Below are 17,847 nucleotides of genomic sequence, written 5' to 3' on the forward strand. Positions count from 1 at the left end.
TAGGGACATCCTCAAGATACCTACAATCAAATTAGATTTTGATTTGCATAAATGACAGATCTCATTTAGGCTTTGCGATACAACTCAAAATATTAGCAGACTTATGTTTTTCTTACCAAATGTTGAATCCTTCTGCAGCTGCTCTAGCACATAAAGCTGACTGTTTCTAACAGCTGAACGACCTCGTGTATCTCTTGAAAGCAAAGCATTTCCAGAAGAAACCTGATTTAAGAAAGAGCAGAAGTGGGTGTGAAGTGGGAAAAATAAATTATGTTACATAGCAAATGGAATAGTTGTAGCAAATGTGCCTTACAAGCTTGGAAGCTTCTCTTTAACAGAAGGTAACTCCTTTGCCTTTCCCCTCGTTATGAAATGATACCCTGACTCAGGAAATTTAGCAAACCAAGTGTGAGGAGCTAGCACAGGTGCATACTCCAAACTGTAACTTCAAGAAGGTCCGTGTTCACATACACAAACTCCTAAGTCAGTGTGTGCATCACTGAGGGAGCCACACTGAGAATATCGGGTTCTGTTTATCACAAGAAAAGGCCTGTTGCTTCCAAAACATTTGACAGACAGTGCCATTCCTGGCAATAGCAACACTATCTGGTTTTTATCTGAGTGTAAAAACCCCCACCCCTTGAAAAAATAAGTGTGCCACTGTCCTTTGCAATTACATGGCAGTGCTCCCTCCACCCCGTGTCACCCCTCTTGTGTACTAGTGACAGAAACTTGTCCTGTTTGATAGTTGTGACAGAGTATGAGCCATCTCAAAAAAACCCGCTTCTGTTCCTACATTATCTCTGTAATTGCTGAAACATCAGGAGACATCAGTCACACAAGTCAGCTGTTTCTCACCTGTCCTTCCTGGCTGCTGAGGTTACTCGCAGTATATGTAGCAGTATTACTGCTATTGTAACCAGATGTTGGGCCAGAGGAGAGGCTGAGGCTGGAGTCTGTACATAAACTACTTGTACTTGCAAGAGTCTTCAGCCTTGCTTCTTCCTGTAATAGGTATCACAGTATTACAAACAAAAACACCAGGCAAAACTCACCTTGCACAACAGCTAGTCAAAACAATGATAACAGCACTAAGAGATGAAGGAAGAATAATCTGAAGTTAAGTCGTTTCATTCAGGTAGTGTTGACAGGACAAAAGCTGTTGCCATACAGAAAGTATTAAATAAGCGGGCTCGTCTGAAAGACTAAGATTATATAAGCCATAGAGCAAAACACCCTTGTAAAACTTGGCAGTCAGGGAAAATGCAATGGAAAATGGGTGCAGAGCAATGAAATAAGCATTCACCATATTTTATGCCAGATACACACGAATGAGGAGAGGAGGTCTGCAGGTGTGATTGAAGCTGCATTGTCAGGCAGTGACAAAGGTTACTGCATGAAAGTATAGTCAGAAACGGGGCAGAACAGACACACCCCCACATCCTTGCATCCAGGAGAAAAATGCATATGCCTGGGCTGTGCCAGATGGGTAACAAAATGCAGAAGAAAAAACCAAAAGTACAGGACAAAAACACACATGGAAGACAATCTAAAAAGAGAAACAGGAAAAAAAAAAAAAAAAAAAAAAAAGACCTGTATGTTTAAGTACATACTGAAATAAACTCAGTTTATTTAGCAAAACTCTTCCATGGACTGGGCAGATGCCCCACAGGATGGCTGTGTAAGCTTGATCCAATGAGAAAACGTTAGGGTTTCTTGCACATAAAATGTGGCTTCAGGAAGATGTAGTTCAGAAGCATGAATGTTATCATTCAGTATTACTGAGATCTTTTTAAAGCACAAATTTGCATTTAATTCTTTGGGTTTTCTATGCTGATGCATATCAAACAGGAGAATTACTTAGCCATGGAACAAGGCCTTTTAAAAAAATGCTTTGATGTGAAGAACGCGTAATGGTTTCCTCCGTAATGCTCACCTTCTGTAACTGAGAAAATATTTGCTCCCGTATGCGCCTTTTTTCTTGCTCAGCTCTCTCCCGAAGTTTGTCCCTAGCTCGTGCAATTTCAGTTTTGGTTTCCTCTCGTGCCCTCTGGTAGTCTCGGAGCAACAGTTCAATGTCTGAAGGATGCTGAATGCTTCTTTTTGGTTCTTGAACTCTGTAAGGATAGGTAAGTGGGAAAATACACATAATTACTTGAAATCAGGCCACCTGACAAAATACCATGAGAAAATAATCTTTCAACACAGAACAGGAAAATTTGCCAGAAAAGCAAGTAAACCCCACCAGATTAGCCTCCAAAAAGTTTCTCTTTGCTCACTAAAGGCTGCACAGACATTAACCTTGGAAAATTATTCAGATTGCAAGTCCAGTTTACCACTGAGATTACTCCAGAAATTGCACTGGTTTCTGAGTCAGCTCTCCAAATGATCTAAGGTTACCACTTTGGCATATCACACACAAAATAATTGTGTTGGGAAAATAACTGTCTCCTGACCTTCCTCAAAGGCAGCAAAAGTCATTCAGGGGATATGATGGAGGATGAGAAATTCTAAACGGTAAAGTGTTGCAGAACTCTTCGATATTTAACATGAAGCTATTTCCTCTGGCTTTTAAGTATGTGAAGGAGTAAGAAGACAGACAGGTCTGTAATGAGTCAAGACCGAATACTTGGCTGTCCCCATAAATCATACACATAAAACAAATTAGACGCTTGTTATGGACCGAAATAAACTAGACAGAATATTTCAATGAATGTTTTCTAAAATCAGCCACGTTTTTCCTGAAAGCACTTTCTGTCGCAAAGTTCAACACTTCTGCATTGAGAAGAATTCTGTCACAGAAGTCTCAGATGTCAGCAAGAACCATTAATGCGCACCCACTGTGAACAGTTAACGTACACCAGGCCGAAAGAGAGGTTCGTAATGCCCTACCTGGTATTTTCTACCACATCTCTCCTCAGCTGTTGCAGATATTCTCGGCGTCTGCTGGGGAGATCTAGATCCCTCTGACTTGCATCCAGTGTCTGCAACAGACTTAAATGCTTTTGAGGACTCAGACTTCGGCTTCTTTGGTATCTTTGCAGCCTTTTTTCCCTTTCTTTCCTCAGAGTTTCAATAGTCCTCATGTGTCTGTTGGGGAAACATGATTAGAGCAACAAAATGTGCCCTATACATTTCTAGTAACCTTTACAACCCTGTACTTCAGAAAACACTTAAATATTAGGTAGCTTTGTAATGTCAAATTTATAGGAACCTAGTACCAGACACACTCTTTGCAAATACCCCTTTGGCCATATGGTGACAGATGATGCAGAAATACTAAAACTCCACTGCTTTTATAATGGTAGGAGATGCTTAAGAGGGTCTTGGTTACTGCTTATTTGTAATGGCTGAGAGACAAATTGAAGACAGAGGCTAACGTAGCTACTGCTAAATATTTTTAGTTACAAGAGCTTCCTAAACTGAGTTCTATAATCCAATTGCAAGCATCTAGGATCTTGATTTTTTCATAATTTTGTATATTTATGGGGTTTAAAAAAATGTTTTTGCATATTCATACAGCAGCATTTATTCACAGAAGCACAAATGAGATACTCCCATAAACAGCATGTATCCATTATTTTTACATTGCAATTCATCAACAAAATACATTCCCACGATCACCAGGTACTCATGATCACTCTTATATTTGCTAGAAGTTTTGAGTGAGGTGACACTAGATTGGATTCTTAAACTTTTCCCTGTTTTCTTGAAGTCAGCCCAAAATTTTGTCTTAAATGCATTACTTAACTATATATAAAGTAAGCTTAATACTGTATCCCTTCACATATAGTTCATTCTGTGTGACTAAGTGATTTAAGTGCTCATTACTAAATGCTCTTTATGCTGCATGAAGCGTACAGGAAGTGCATTCAAAATACTTAATAAGTAATTACCTTTCATAAAGTTGCTGCTTCACTGGAATTGCCACCAGGTCATCGGTAGTTCCACTCTGCAGGACCTTCAGCAGGGCGTCTGTTTCCCCGATGCCGTAATTGAGCTTTGCTTCGGTCAGTTCCACAGTGAGGGGATGCTGATGCAGATCCAGGTGAATGCCAGACATGATCTGAGCGCGCTCTCTTTGAAGTCTCTCGATCTCTCTGCTCCTGCTGTCACAAAGCTGGGCCTTCCCTTCCATTTCTGTTGCTCGTGTGCTTCTAGGTTTCTTTTCTGCCTGACTTCGTAAATCGGTCACGCTGCCACTCAAGCTGAGTAACGAAGAAGGATGGCTCCCCTTAACACCACACCAGTTGCTAAATTTGTTGTGTATGGGTAAGTCACGGAGGCTATAGCTGCGAGGTCTGTAAGGCTTTGCAAAAGTAGTGTTTTTGTTGAGAGGAATTTCAGTGTCACATTCACTTTCACTGACAGAACCTGTATTGTCGTCTTGGAAGGAAGTTTGCACGTCGCTCACATCAGAGAGGGGGGGAAGGCAGCTGTTTTCATTTTTCCAGAAGAAATCGTGAAATTGTAGAGAAGATGCTTCTACCAGAGGCTCTGAGGACACACCAGCATTTGTCTGACTTGAAAAAGTGGCACTAGCTTTTTGATTAAAAAGTAAGTCAGCATTTGGAGGTGGGCAGTTATGAATCAAAGCAGTATCGGAATTACCAACATATCTTTCATGTGCGATTCCAGCTGAAGAACCTCTTCCTCCCCTTGTGACATACATACAATGAAGCGAATGTGCCAGTGGGTCTCTCAGGTCTCCTGTTAAAACTTCCCTATGGCCCGACACCTCCAACATACTACTGGAGTGATACAGCCGTTTTGCACAAATGGTAGCATGGGAGTCAACCATGACTCTGGGCTGTTGTTCCAAGTCTTTTGAAGCATCCTGTCCCAAAAGCTCTTTGGCTGCTTTCTTATCTGAGAAACTTTCCAATTTCTTTCTTACACCCTTATGCTCTCTGGAAGTGCTAGATTCAGTGTCTGTTTCTGTCTGTGAAAAATTGTCCACACGAGGTTGCATGGACTGTGGACCTGCCCTCTGCTTTCTCTGCTTGTGACGGGGACTTGAAGTGTCACCAGAATGTCCAAGAGGCTCTTTAATAGGGCAGACAGACTTGCTAAAAGCAGTCTGGCTGCTGGGACTAGCACTAAGAGTAAGAATAGGGGAAGAGGCCCTATCAACTAGCAGGGTGTTTTTGTAACAAAATTTTCTTTCTGCTGGGACCTCCAGTTCACCAACACTTCTTTTATCCCGAGCATAAGACGCTGGAGATTGAGCGGTGCTATTAGTAGGGCTGCTAACTACAGTGCACGAGGAGCCATCTTGCCCTGAACTCAACGAAGACGATGTGACAGATGAAACTCTGGTACTAGCAGAAGTAACATTCTGCTGTGCATTTAGTGATGTTTTTTGAAAATCTAAGTTAGGAGTGGAGGTTCTGGGTAAGAGTGGCAGACTCATAAAGGAGTCTTCCAAAATGCTGTCAAGACTATCCTGGAAGTCAGGATTACCCAGATTTCTCATCCCTGTTCGTTCTTGTGTTCTTTCTTCAAGAGAGAGTGTTTCCTCTTTCCTTTTGGGAATCTTACCTACTGCATCTGCACCTATTCCTTTCCAATCAGTATTTACTGCCTGAGCTGCCCTCAATTCATTTTCTATTTTTGCCTCCAGTTGTTTTTCTTTGTGTTTGCTTTGAGGTTCTTCCAAAATCTCAGTTTGAGTGCCTACATCTGCTGTAGTCTGAGTGCAGCTATCTGATCTAGTAACCTTTACAACCTCTTCAGTTCCTCTTTCATTGATTTTGGCATTCTGCTCATTTTCTATAATACTCTGTTGGGAGAGATTTCCTAACAGCTCAGAAGTGTTCTGAAGCAGCTGTGACAGATGCATGGACAGATTCTGCATGCTTGTCCAAGAAGAAGGTTGATGAAATAAATCTCTGTTTGTTTCCTGCTTTCTTGCAGAAACATCTGTATAGCTTCTCTGATGTCTTCTCTGCCTTTTATACCTTCCTGTAGCTGTTGTTTGTGTTCCCTGCTCACATGTAATCCCTGGCAGTTTTTTGGCAGACCTTTCAGACTCAGAAGGATATAATAGTACAATTTCATCAACCTGAACTGAAGAGTTACCAGGTTGTGCAGAAGGATTCTCAAATTCAGCAGTGTTATTTTCTGGATTAGTTTCCAATATCTCACTGGATGCGTTGCTATATCGCTTGGTACTGTCACTTGAGTATGCAGATTTTAAGTCTTGTCTGACACTGTCCCATCCTTGAAGACCTTCAATGCTGCTTAAAGTGCTCGACAGAACTTTTGCTGTAGCATATGAACTGAGATGAGAGTGAAAAGGAGAATTTTGAGAATTCAATCCATTGTCTACACTGGAACATCTCATAACTTTACGATTTTCCAGGTTTAAGGGAATTTGATTGCAAGAGACATCACTTGCACTTCCAAAAACATACTGTTTCCAGCCAATCCTGCATGACCCACCTTGTGGCCATGGTTGAATATATGGGTTGATATCACTTGAACTAAAACGCATCGCATCTTTATTGTCTTGCAAAAATAAATCTGTTTCAGACTGGTATCTGGCTTCTTCAACTTCCCCTTCACTACACTGAGCTACAGAACTACTCTTTGAACCAACATTTGCTTCTACACCCACAGAACAGTGAGCTGTGTGCTGTAAGGACAATGGAGATTGGGTACTACAGTCCTGTAAAGACTGGCTGCTTCGGGTTCTTGCTGAAAAATTTTGCAAATTTTTGAGGTCACAGTTTGCAAGCTTCTTAGTTTGTGCCATTCTTTGCTGAAACCTGGGTTTAGATTTAACCTGTAGAAAGTTCTTTGATTCCTGCTTTGAAAATCTTTCAATTCCACGAAGATCATCTTCAGTTGGTGATGGAGGCTCTACACTCATATTTAAATCTTGTAGTGATTTAGATGCAGAATATAACAAAGGATCTCCCTTAGGTGAAGCTTCCAAAGTATATTCTGTATCAGAAAAGACAGCAATAGCTGGGGCTGATAGTCTGTGACTGTATAAATAAGGTCTCTGTTCACTTTGTTTACAGCTCTTTGTATTCCGTGTAGTAGAATATGATCTTTTGCTCCTGAATTGCACCAATTTGGATTCTTGAGGAAGCAAATTATGGTCTTCTGGTGAAAAATTTACAGAGGTATTTTCATTATTCATTACAGAAAACTTCAGTCTTTCTGATTTCAGAGTCTTATTCCTCATTGTAGCATCTCCCATTGTTGAACAATTGTCTGCATCAGCAGCAGCATCAAGGCTATCAACACTTGAACCTGTATTATTTTTGCAAAGTAAAATCTCTTTTCTACCATCTGTATTTGTTTTGTCTGGCACCTGTTCTATCTGTTCACCTGCAGGCATATACTGACAATTATCTTGCACATCTGCAGGGTTTTTTTCAAAACCCAACACCGTGTGATACAGTCGCCTGGAATGAGTGCTTCTGCTGTATGTGGGATATGCTGGACTAAACAAATTGCAGGTGTGTTCATGATCCACATCAACATCTTCTGGATATAGATTTTCCAACACTGTAACTTCTGAGCCTATTAATTCATTTGCAGAATTTGAGGACGCATTAGTTTGCTTTTCAACAGGTTCTCTACTTAATGTTTGTCTCTGCTTTGTCTTTACTGCAAAATGTTCAGCCTCAGTATTTGAATGCAGCTCTTCCTCATTTCTGTTACGTATTTTTCTCATTTGTCCCTCTTTAACAAGAACTGCCCTTCCAGTATCCCAAAAAGGTAATGATGGTAACAAAAGAGAACTATCATTTAGTACTTGCTCTATGTGTTCTGTGCAAGCTTCTTGTGGTGAAACTTTACTCCAGTAGTGCTGATCGACTTTTATATCATTGTCAATTTTTTTATGATTACTTCCATATACAGGTTCCCCATCTGCAGCAGAATGTTTATATGAAGTAGAGTCTGTGTCTGATACTGGACAATGCCTGTTTTCTTTTGCAAGAGAAAGTAAAATACTTCCTGAGGCACGTATTGGCTCGTCAAATACCACAGCCTTATCAGACTGAGTGTCTTGTATTTGCAAAACAGCAAATGGAGATTGTTTCAATGTGCTTCTATGTGAAATATCGTATATGCCAGTTTCACCATGGCCTATATCTGGAGTTAAAAATGATTCTGAAAATGGTGTTAAGGATGGGTGATTGTCACTTGCAAATACTTGGGGAAAACCTCCGTCTTTCACAGAGCACACATCTGCAGAACTGGAGGACACTTGCTCGGTCAAAAAGGTGTCTTGAAGTGAGTCCTCAAGCTGACTAATTATTAGAGATTTTGAGTCATCAAGTAAGCAAGAAGTGTCAAAAGCACTGAAGTTCTTGGAGCTTTGAAGTGGTTTATCAGTTGGAGCATCACCTGCAAGGTAGGATGGATGAGACTTCGATTCTTTGCTGCCAGTCCGTCCTTGGCTCTGAAAAGCAAGTGAGCCCGATTCTGGTATAGTCACGCTAGAAGTGTTACTGTAGTGTTCTGAGTACTCATGAATTTTATTTTCTTCTATGTCATTGCAATTCTGGAAAGAACCTTGAATTATTTCCTCCTTTTGATCTGCTCCCACAACTTTTTCAGGGAGTTTATTGTTCTGAGCATATGTAGCCTCTGCAACTGCAGAATTATTTTTCCTTTCATTTCCTTTTTGAGAAACGTCAGGAAAAGTTACAGATACACTTGAAACTGTTGAATCACTTTCAAAATATTTAGTTTCTTCAGAGAGAACAGCATCGGTTTTACCTTTGTCTCCATTGCTGGCCATCAGAACATCTGCAGATGATGCTGGATGATTCAGGAGACCAGGGGAATGTTCAGAAATGCCTGAGTTCCTATTATCATTTAGAAACTCTTTACTATAATGTGGATTTTCCCACGGAGACTTGTTCAGGCCTTCTGAAAGGGTTGAAGCACTCTCAGAAACAGTGCTGCCTGGTTGGTCTACACAGTGCTCTTCAGAAGTCCCGTGTCCCTGATTTTCTCTGGGCTCATGCTGATACCCAGCTACGCCAGGAGAATTTGCATTTTTGTTTTTACTGTTTGTTGTAGTATAGCTTGTGCTTAAAAATTTCTCCTCGTCATGCTGTGATAAAGTCCCTGAGTGAAGTACTTTCTGACTTGTATTAATATTGTAAAACATTTTTTGTGTAGAGATTTCTAGTAAAGGATGCATTTCCTGCCCCCCTGTATCTTCCATCACTTCTTTCTCTGAAAAAGAATGCAGGTTTGAATTATCCAAGAGCAGTGAATCGGGCCCAATGGTACCCTTTTCCTCTTGAGCTGTATCTTCTACGCAATTAAGGCAGTATTTTGATAGCTTATTAACCGTTAAATCCACACTGTGTTCTTCATGAGTGCTGTTAACATCCTGAATTACATCTTCAGAAGAATCTGATTTTTCCAAGGAAAATGAGTTTCCTTTGGCCCCTTGCTGAAGTACAGCAGCTTCAGACTGAGGACCGCCTGCACTGTAGGGGGTGGAAGAGGTGTTCTCATTGCCAGGTTGCCCAGATATGGCATAATCAGGTGCACTGTTAAATTCAAAGGGTTCTTCCTCCTGCCTGTCCTGTGTGGTCCTGGTTTGCAGAAAAGCTACATTCTTTCTTTGCATTTTATCAGGGAGATATTTGTCTTCTCCCACTTTGTTGACTGCAACAGGCATACCCGCACAGACCTCACTCTCCATAAATGTTTCATAGTAAGGCAGAACAGCTCCAGTTCCCACACTGCTGTTAGACAGTTTTGTATGTCTTTTCAATGCAGTGGGAACATCTTGTACAAGATGGGAATCATCACCGACTCCAAGATACAAAAGATGATCTACAGACTGGAATGGGGAGTCTTTAAGTGAAACTTCTTGGGTTTTTTCAGTAGACGTCAGTAGTGTTGTTGGTGGATTTTGTTGCTTGCTGATATCTTCATTATTTCTAGAAAAGCTGGTAGACACCCACTGGCTTTCTGTTAAGATTTCATTTAATCTGCTGTCATCACGCGTTATTTGGCAGCTGCCTCTGTCTTCAGGGAATAGTTCATTCAGCTTTTGTAAAATTATCAGTTCTACCTCCTCCGTGTTTTCTACAAACATCTGCTTTTCTTTGTCTGTTTTGGCCATCTGTACTAGATTCATCAAATGCACTTTCTCCTGCTCGGTTCTGGAGCCTACTGGATCCAATTCACAAATACCAGGTCTTCTAACAATACTGACATTCAAGTCTTCTGAAGTGCCACCACACTCAGGATATTGCATAGAGCAACTCATATACATATGGCTGTCCTCTTTAATGTGGAGACTTTTAAATTCTTGTTCAATTCTATATTGGCCAATACGAGTACTATCATCAACTGAATATTCATATGCATTGATATCTTTCATGAATGCACTTGTATCTGTAACAGAGTCCACTGAGCCACCATCTTCATTCATTTCAGTAGGGTCATGGTATCTTGAATCATCTTCTAACAGTATATTCTGTTCTAGTCCTGAAGCTGTCAGGTATCTTTCAGGAATCTTAAATTGATTTAAAATTTTCTCTTTGTTATCTCTGTCACAGTACATCTGATGTACAGCTGGAGACTCTTCAGTAAATAAAACATTTTCATCTGTGCATATGACTTCTTGCCTTGTGACAATCAGCCCCTCAGTGTTTGTCATGGTAATTTGTTTTTCACTCCCAGTCTCATCACATTCATTAATTTTGTCTTCCCGAGGCAAACAGCATGGTACACAACTTTTCAATAAATTGCTAGAATTTTCTCCTCCTTCATTTTCAGGTTTTGCTAAAACATTGCCTTGCCTACTTGTGATTAGTACTGTTGCAGCTACGTCCTCTGTATTAAACACATTTTCTGTTGTTCTGTTCATCTGTAAGAGCCCCTCAGAAGTATTAAGGAAGCCTGAAGTATTCTGAGTAGTATCTGCCATGCGGGAACACGCAGCTGAAGCAGTGTTTTTGGGAGCAACAGAAAATGCTGGTGAATAAATACCCATTTCTGTTTTCTTGCTGTTTTCTTTTTGGCAAAAGCTGCTTGTTTCAAGTTGGCTGCCAGAATGCACAAGTGCTTTTGGTTCCCGCGTGTGTTCTAACCCAGTGCTGGCTACACGGAGTTCATCTTTCTCAGCCTCTTCATGTGTCAGGCACAGATTTGTATAAAACTCACACTGAGCTTCACAAGCTACAATATCAATAGGTTTTTCTGGATTCTGAGACAGACTAATGCCTTTAAAATCCTCTCTGCTCCTGTCTTCAGTTACACTTTGGATTTTGGCTACTGGGTAGTCAGGTAAACTTTCAATCTGTCTGGATTTAATTTCCAATGCATTTTTTTCAAAGTTGATTGCACTATTGATTAATTTTATTTCTTCATCAGTGTTTGCTTTTGTATTATCATAAGAAGTCACAGTTTCTTCTGGATCAGCTTCTGGGTTTCTTAAAAATTTGAATTCTTTATTTATGTATGGACTCTCCTCTTGAGAAACAGTAGCTGATGTATTTGTGTTGTATTCAAATACTCTCCCTGACTCTGAGTTTACATCATCAACAAGCAAGATACCCTCCGGACAATCACCTTCCAAAAAGGCCTCTTTCTCTTCTCTTGATTCAAGTAAAGATTTGTTCTGTGTTTCTGTTTCCAAGAGAATGGCTGCATCAAATTCCACAGAAATGTCGGTCATCTTATGTGTACTGGTTTTCTGCCCTGTTGATTTTGAAGAACATGTTGTGCAAAGGCAGCCAGAACGTGCATCAGAACAACTTTCTGTGGCACTGACTTCCACAGTAAGATTAGATGAAGCATCACAATCTCCTTTCACTGTTGTGACATGCTCCAGTCGTTTATCGTAACTTTCAGTCTCAGATGCACTTTGAAAAAGATTAGCTTTTGCTGAAGCTTTGTAAAAAATGCTTGAATTGGATTCTGGGAGAAAATCATTTGTACTCTTACAAATATCGGCGGGGAAGGACTCCGTGTCTTTCCCATTTACATTCACTATGAGATAACTTAGTTCATTTACCACTAAGTTTTCATATTTGGATGAAAATTCTTTCTGAACTACAGCCTCAGAATTCAAGATATTGTGTTCTTTGCTTTCACTGCTTTCTTCTCCTATATTACCAATGCATAATGTAGAATTTTTGGAAATTTGTTGGGATGAGCAACTTGCCCGACTCTCTGCTAGAGCACATTCATGGGAATAGTTTTTTGAAACAGATTTGCTTTTGAATTCATGATTCAGTGAAGACAAGTCTTCATCCTTTGATTCGTATTCTTCATTATCTCTGAATGAAGGCACCTCTGGCACAATCTCTGCCAAGCTATCTGTGCTTATTTCCATACAGATAATCTCTTTTTGAGACATCTCTATTGGTGTTGCAGATTGGTCATAACTTGCACTGCAAGCAACAACTGAAGGGTTACATCGGTATGTTGTCTTCTGTGAGGAAAAATCTGTCTCTGTTGTTATTTCTTCTGCAGCTATTTGTTCATAATCCATTTCTTGCATTGTTTCCAAACTACTCTCCCCAGATCTGAGGAGACCTACTGTAACAGGTGATTCTGCTCCTTGTCCAGCCAATGTCTGAAGCTCATAACTCCTTACTAGAGAGCAGTTCTTGTTTGTTAATTCACTGAGAAAGAAACCCTCATCACAACATGCTGGTATTTCCCCTCTTGGAAAAAGCTGCCCGTGGGTTCCAAATTGGACTTGTTTCACTGCAGGTGTCTGTGGTGAGGTCATATTATGAGCAAGTCCTGTAGAAGGTTCAGCAGCAGGTGCACTGACACAGGCACTTGTACTGCCCGAATCTGTTGATTTTGTCATCAAGTTATTGTAGTCATCATTGAGGTCATCTTTTTCAAAAGTTCTGATGAAATCATCTTCTAAATTTGCATCTATGCAGCCGTTTCTCTGTTCCAAAACCTGCATTGGCAACACAGTAATAAAAGGTGGTTTTTTCAGATTGCAATCTTTTGGCAGGTCTGGGTGAGTCGTAGAGAGAGAATCCTCCTCTTTCCCAGGTACCAGTGACAAGCAGTCTGCAGTGGAGATGCTTTCAAAACAGCTGAATGTTTGTGTGCATTCAGTGGTAGACCTATAAGTAGGCAATTCACTCATTTGTTCTTGTTCAGGATGATTTGACCTTGAATTTTTATAATAATCATGCTTTGGTGAAATAGGAACAAAAGAGGAGCTTGGTCCTACTGAGCTGACAAATGAGGACATTATGTCTTCAGATTCCAAGGAAGAATTTTCATTAGAGTGTGTCCATCCCTTAAGAATCTTATTTAATGATCTGCTCCCAGGAACAATGCTTGCAGTTGTTGTTTCAGGTAAAGGTACTTCTGATGTGTCAGATGAGAAAACTGTGTTTATTTCGTTTATGCGATGTGATAAATGAGTAATACTGTGTATCTGCTTAGAGCCAGACACAAAGCAAACTTCAGCAGCTGACTGCTTTAGATCATCCTTCTTCAGCCAAAGCTCTGGTTCGCTCAAAGAGCACAGATGAGCTTCTTGAAATTCCAAATTTTCATGGGAAGAAGGCACTGTTATTCTGGGGCTGCTGATATCAACCTTTGAGTCACAGGAAGACCAAGCATCAGCAGTAAGCAAAGGATTTCCACTTGTGTAATACAGTTGTCTATCAAGAGACCTTTCTTGTTCTACAAAGGAGACTTCTGTCTCCTTCAGCAACTGCTTGCAAGCATTACTGGAAGCAGGTTGTTGTTTAGTGTCCAAATAAAAGGAACTGCTCAGTTTCAGATCATAGTTTGTCCTTTCTGTATCTCCGTCGCAGGTCTTGGACTCATGGTCTTCCTCAGTCTGTATAGTTGGTGATCTAGGAGTTTGTAACTTCCAAAAAATCTCTGCTGGCACTTCATCAGATGAATCAGATTTGGATTCTTCTACTGGATCTTCTGCTGGCATCTCTTCTCCATCAGCTAAACTGTCGAGAGAAAAGCTCCTTTCAGGCTTTCCCAGTCTCCTACGAGATGCATATGATGTCACCAAAGATGAGACATGGTGATCTGTTCTGCTTTTGTAAAGCTTAGCTGGCTCATGGTGGGCCTTTGACTTGTGAAATCGACTTGTATTTTGCTTTTTGGTTTTATTTTCCTTTTCTACCAGAGAGTCTTGTGACATTTGACTGTCATCACTCTCAGAATCTTCTGGGTTGGCAAGACATTTATTTCTGTCAAAATCCTCTTGTTTCAGTTTCTCTGTGAAAGCTTTTGCGTAAGCGCAAGACAGAGAATCTACAGAATAGGAACTGTCAGTATCAGAAATCTCATTTTCATCATCCTCTTGCCAGTTGCCCAGCACATCTGTTGCTGTTTTGGGTACTCCAGCATTGAGCACCTCAGCACTGTGCCACTTTTTTTCGACGTAAGAGAGTGGTGCATGTGTATTCATCTTAGTGAGATTTCCTACTGATGTTGCTACCACCAGAAATTCTTGCTGTTCCACTGATTTCTCGTGACTCGGCAAGGCTGAGTTTGGCTCTCTCTTCCAGTTCTTGACCATTTGGTTTAGATGCACTGATGGTGGGTTTCCATACACTGTTTTCTTCATTTCTTTAGGAAAGTTTTCTGGAGAAGACCTGTGGCCTTTTCCATTGCTATCCATTCTAGTCTTTTTATGAGATACCTGAGCTCTATTTTGTTCTAGGCTGCTAATTACAGGCTGACTTAAATCTCCTAGCACCTTTGCTTTTGTCATTCTTGTCCCTGTAATAAAGGTTTCAGGCTCATCTTTCTCCTTAAAAAGATCAGGAGAGGGGCCTTTAGAGGTCTGGTTTGGAGATCCAGCTTGCCCTGGGTTATTATCCAACTTTTCAATTTCTTGATCATTTCTGTTATATGCCATGATAGCTGAATCATTGGAGTCTTTTTCTGCTACTTTTTTATTTCCAAATGAAGATGTTTTTTGTTTTTCAGTTAGCTGCCTCTGGACTGAAAAGGAGATCCCTTTTTCATCATTAAGGTCATCACTCCCAGAAACGTCTTCACCTCTTCTGCAAAGATATTCTACAGATGACAGTCTCCCTGTTGTACTGCCTTCACAGCATTGATCAGTATTTGATGAGGTAGATAACTTTGAGACAGTCTCCCTCTTCAACAAACAGCTATGGAAATAAAGAAAAAATAAAGCCCAGTCCTTGCTTGAATAACATATTTAACCACTTCCACATCAGTAATGTCTTGTAGTTGAGAGTAACAACACATGAAACAACAATCTGAATACCTTTCAAAAGCAAATTCTAAATTCTAGCAGAAAGAAACAAAAAGGAGGAAAAAAAGAAAATTCTGACAGTTACCATACAGTCCCCTAGATACCCTGCAATATGTTCTGCAACACAAAGGAATAACTCAATGCTACATGGTGTAGCTTGAAATTTAGTCTCTCTGTAGGCTCAAGTAGCTGCAAACATTAGTTAAAAATAAAGAATGGCTCTATGTCACAGAAAACCACTTAGCAGAGTTTAGCTGCTTAGTTTAGTTTTCCTGCCTCCAGGACCATGTTCTGATAGACACCCTAGTGCCTCGATCTTTTAACGTAGCATAGAGATCTTTATTTAGCTTAGAGAAAGGCTGGCCAACTTAGAAGTCCAATCCAGAATCACCCCAATGACACAAATATTCTGAAGGAAAAGTTTTACCCTAATCAAGATAAAACGATGCAGAAATTAGTATTTAACCAACAGTTTGGACAAGGTAAGAACAGGAGTTAAGCCAGTTCTGGAAAGCATGCACAAAGAGGTTAAAAGTGCCGAAAGACTTGAGAGAGCAAAGTAAAAAACAGTGAGAAAGATCATGTCAAAGCGCTAAGCAGGGAATGCGCTGTACAGATCTGAGGAAAAAGGACAAACAGCTCCAGTGTGACATATTTTTTAAGTTCACTGATATTGCAAGTTTTCAGATTGTTTCAATACATTGAAAGGCATTCTGGATGGCCACTGAAAATACCTTGAATTTAAATTACTTTTGAAAGTGGAGAAGAATTGGCAGATGTTAACTTACCTGGGTACCTGGGGCAGATGTGGGTTACAGAATGAATGCTGCCTGTGCTGCAAGGAACTCGAACCAAATAACTTCCTTCCCTTTTGCAACTGGTCATCTGAAGAGGACCATACAGCAGTATTTTCGTTTAGGACTTGGGATTGTTTCACACACTCTTCATTGAGCCAGCAGCTAGCTTCCAGCTGCTCTAGGTTTTGCTTGGCTTCGAGTAATTTCTGCTTCTTGACTATCCTTTCCAGTTGGAATTTGACCTTTTTCCGCCTGATGTTTCTTTCTGCCTTTTTTAAGGAGTATCTTCGCAAAAGCTCCAACTGCACCAGTCTCTTCTTGTTCTGCTGGAGCAGGGAAGGGCAGATTTCCAGCCCAATGGGACACTGTGCCTCAGCCTCTGCATACAGTGTAGACTCTGTCTGCACTGCAAACTCCCTCTGCTGTTGCTGAAGGGCAGCCAGTCGTTTATTTTCATTTATAAGCCACTGCTGGTCTGTAAACAAAACAATGATTAAAAGAAAGTACAAATCATAGGGAAAACATTGTTTGTTACTATCTCGCTTCTTAATTTAATCAGCCTTGATTGCTCATCTGAGAACAGAATTTCTATGCGTGTAGAGCAGAGTCTTGACAAACCATTCAGAGAGAAATGTATCATTGCAGCACTTTAATGGTAACCGAAAGCCTCTCCATTGCGATAAGGACTCACTAACAACTGCGAGAGATAAGCAGGAGCTTGGCTGATACACCTAAGGAGACTAGTGGATAAGACCTTGTTTGTAAGGAAAAAGTAGAACACATTTCAATTTCTCAAAGAATACACTCAAATGTCACCTCAATGTTATTGTTAAAATACAGCAGAAGCATTAAAAGGCCTGAGTTCAATTCTGTGCACTTTTTAGACATAGGGTATATATTCACAAGTAGCAAAGTATGACTTAATTAGCTTTTTACTGTGAAATATGCTACTACTACTGCTTTATTTATTCTGAAGTCACATACTAAACTTTGTACGTGTTACTTCGGGAATTAATGCATGTGCACTGAGAGCAGAGTTAACAAGGGAACCAGAAAAGGCAGTTGTACAGAGCTAAACAGAGCCTCTGTGTTAATGCAGCAAATGGAAATTCATGCACATGGTAATAAGCCTTTGGCTAATAAATTCCCACATTTCAAGTGAAAAAATAAGTACTTGTGCAATCTTAAAATGTTACTAACTTCTCACCACAGCATTTGAATGTTTTACAACGATTCTAAAATGAACATTTCTCTTTGTGCCTTTTCCTTCTATCCTTTCCTTCTTGACTGAACCAACAAAACCCACCTGCAAACGATTTTCTCTCACTTACCTAGTCATGCAGAAAATGAGGGAGTCCAGAGCCATGCTAAGGGAGCTTGTTTAGTACAGCAAATGGCAATTTTTATGCTCTCCCTTATCAGTGGCAAGTTCAGTGAGCCTGAAGGCTAGACCTCTTTACACCCCCGCTAGGACGTGCCTCATTTGTGGGAGCAGCTGCCAGTCCCGCAGATGGGCATGCAGCTTTCAAAGTGGGTTGAGGACAAGGCTGCAAGGAAGCCACCTGTACAGGTACCTGCTGCACAGTTCTGCCAGCCTCTCTAAACCCACCAGATGAAAACTTCCCAAGCAACACAAGCCCTGTGTGGCACCTAGCTGAGGTAAAGCAACAACCACAAATTAACTACCTGTTGCAACTACAGCTGCTCCAACAAGTACTTGCCAGAACAGCCTGATAGAAGCCCACATATCTTGTACATGAGCACTTTAGCAGGCAATGTACTCGAAATAAATCAAATACCCTCACGGCAAGGACACAGGTA

The 17,847-nt window shown here is 40.6% G+C and overlaps 1 protein-coding gene across 1 annotated transcript in view; it reads right to left on the minus strand.

Moving 5' to 3' along the window:
• Positions 1–17,847, minus strand: part of STARD9 (StAR related lipid transfer domain containing 9) — a 113,951-nt gene that overhangs the window by 6,715 nt on the left and 89,389 nt on the right. The window contains exons 23-28 of the mRNA XM_055793754.1: positions 16,018–16,501; positions 3,897–15,122; positions 2,893–3,090; positions 1,937–2,117; positions 859–1,005; positions 117–222 (exon numbers count right to left, since the gene is read on the minus strand). Of these exons, the coding sequence (XP_055649729.1) occupies positions 117–222; positions 859–1,005; positions 1,937–2,117; positions 2,893–3,090; positions 3,897–15,122; positions 16,018–16,501 (12,342 nt within the window). The remainder of the gene's footprint in view (positions 1–116; positions 223–858; positions 1,006–1,936; positions 2,118–2,892; positions 3,091–3,896; positions 15,123–16,017; positions 16,502–17,847) is intronic.

This window comes from Falco peregrinus, chromosome 1 (assembly GCF_023634155.1).
Source record: "Falco peregrinus isolate bFalPer1 chromosome 1, bFalPer1.pri, whole genome shotgun sequence".
Taxonomy (NCBI): domain Eukaryota; kingdom Metazoa; phylum Chordata; class Aves; order Falconiformes; family Falconidae; genus Falco; species Falco peregrinus.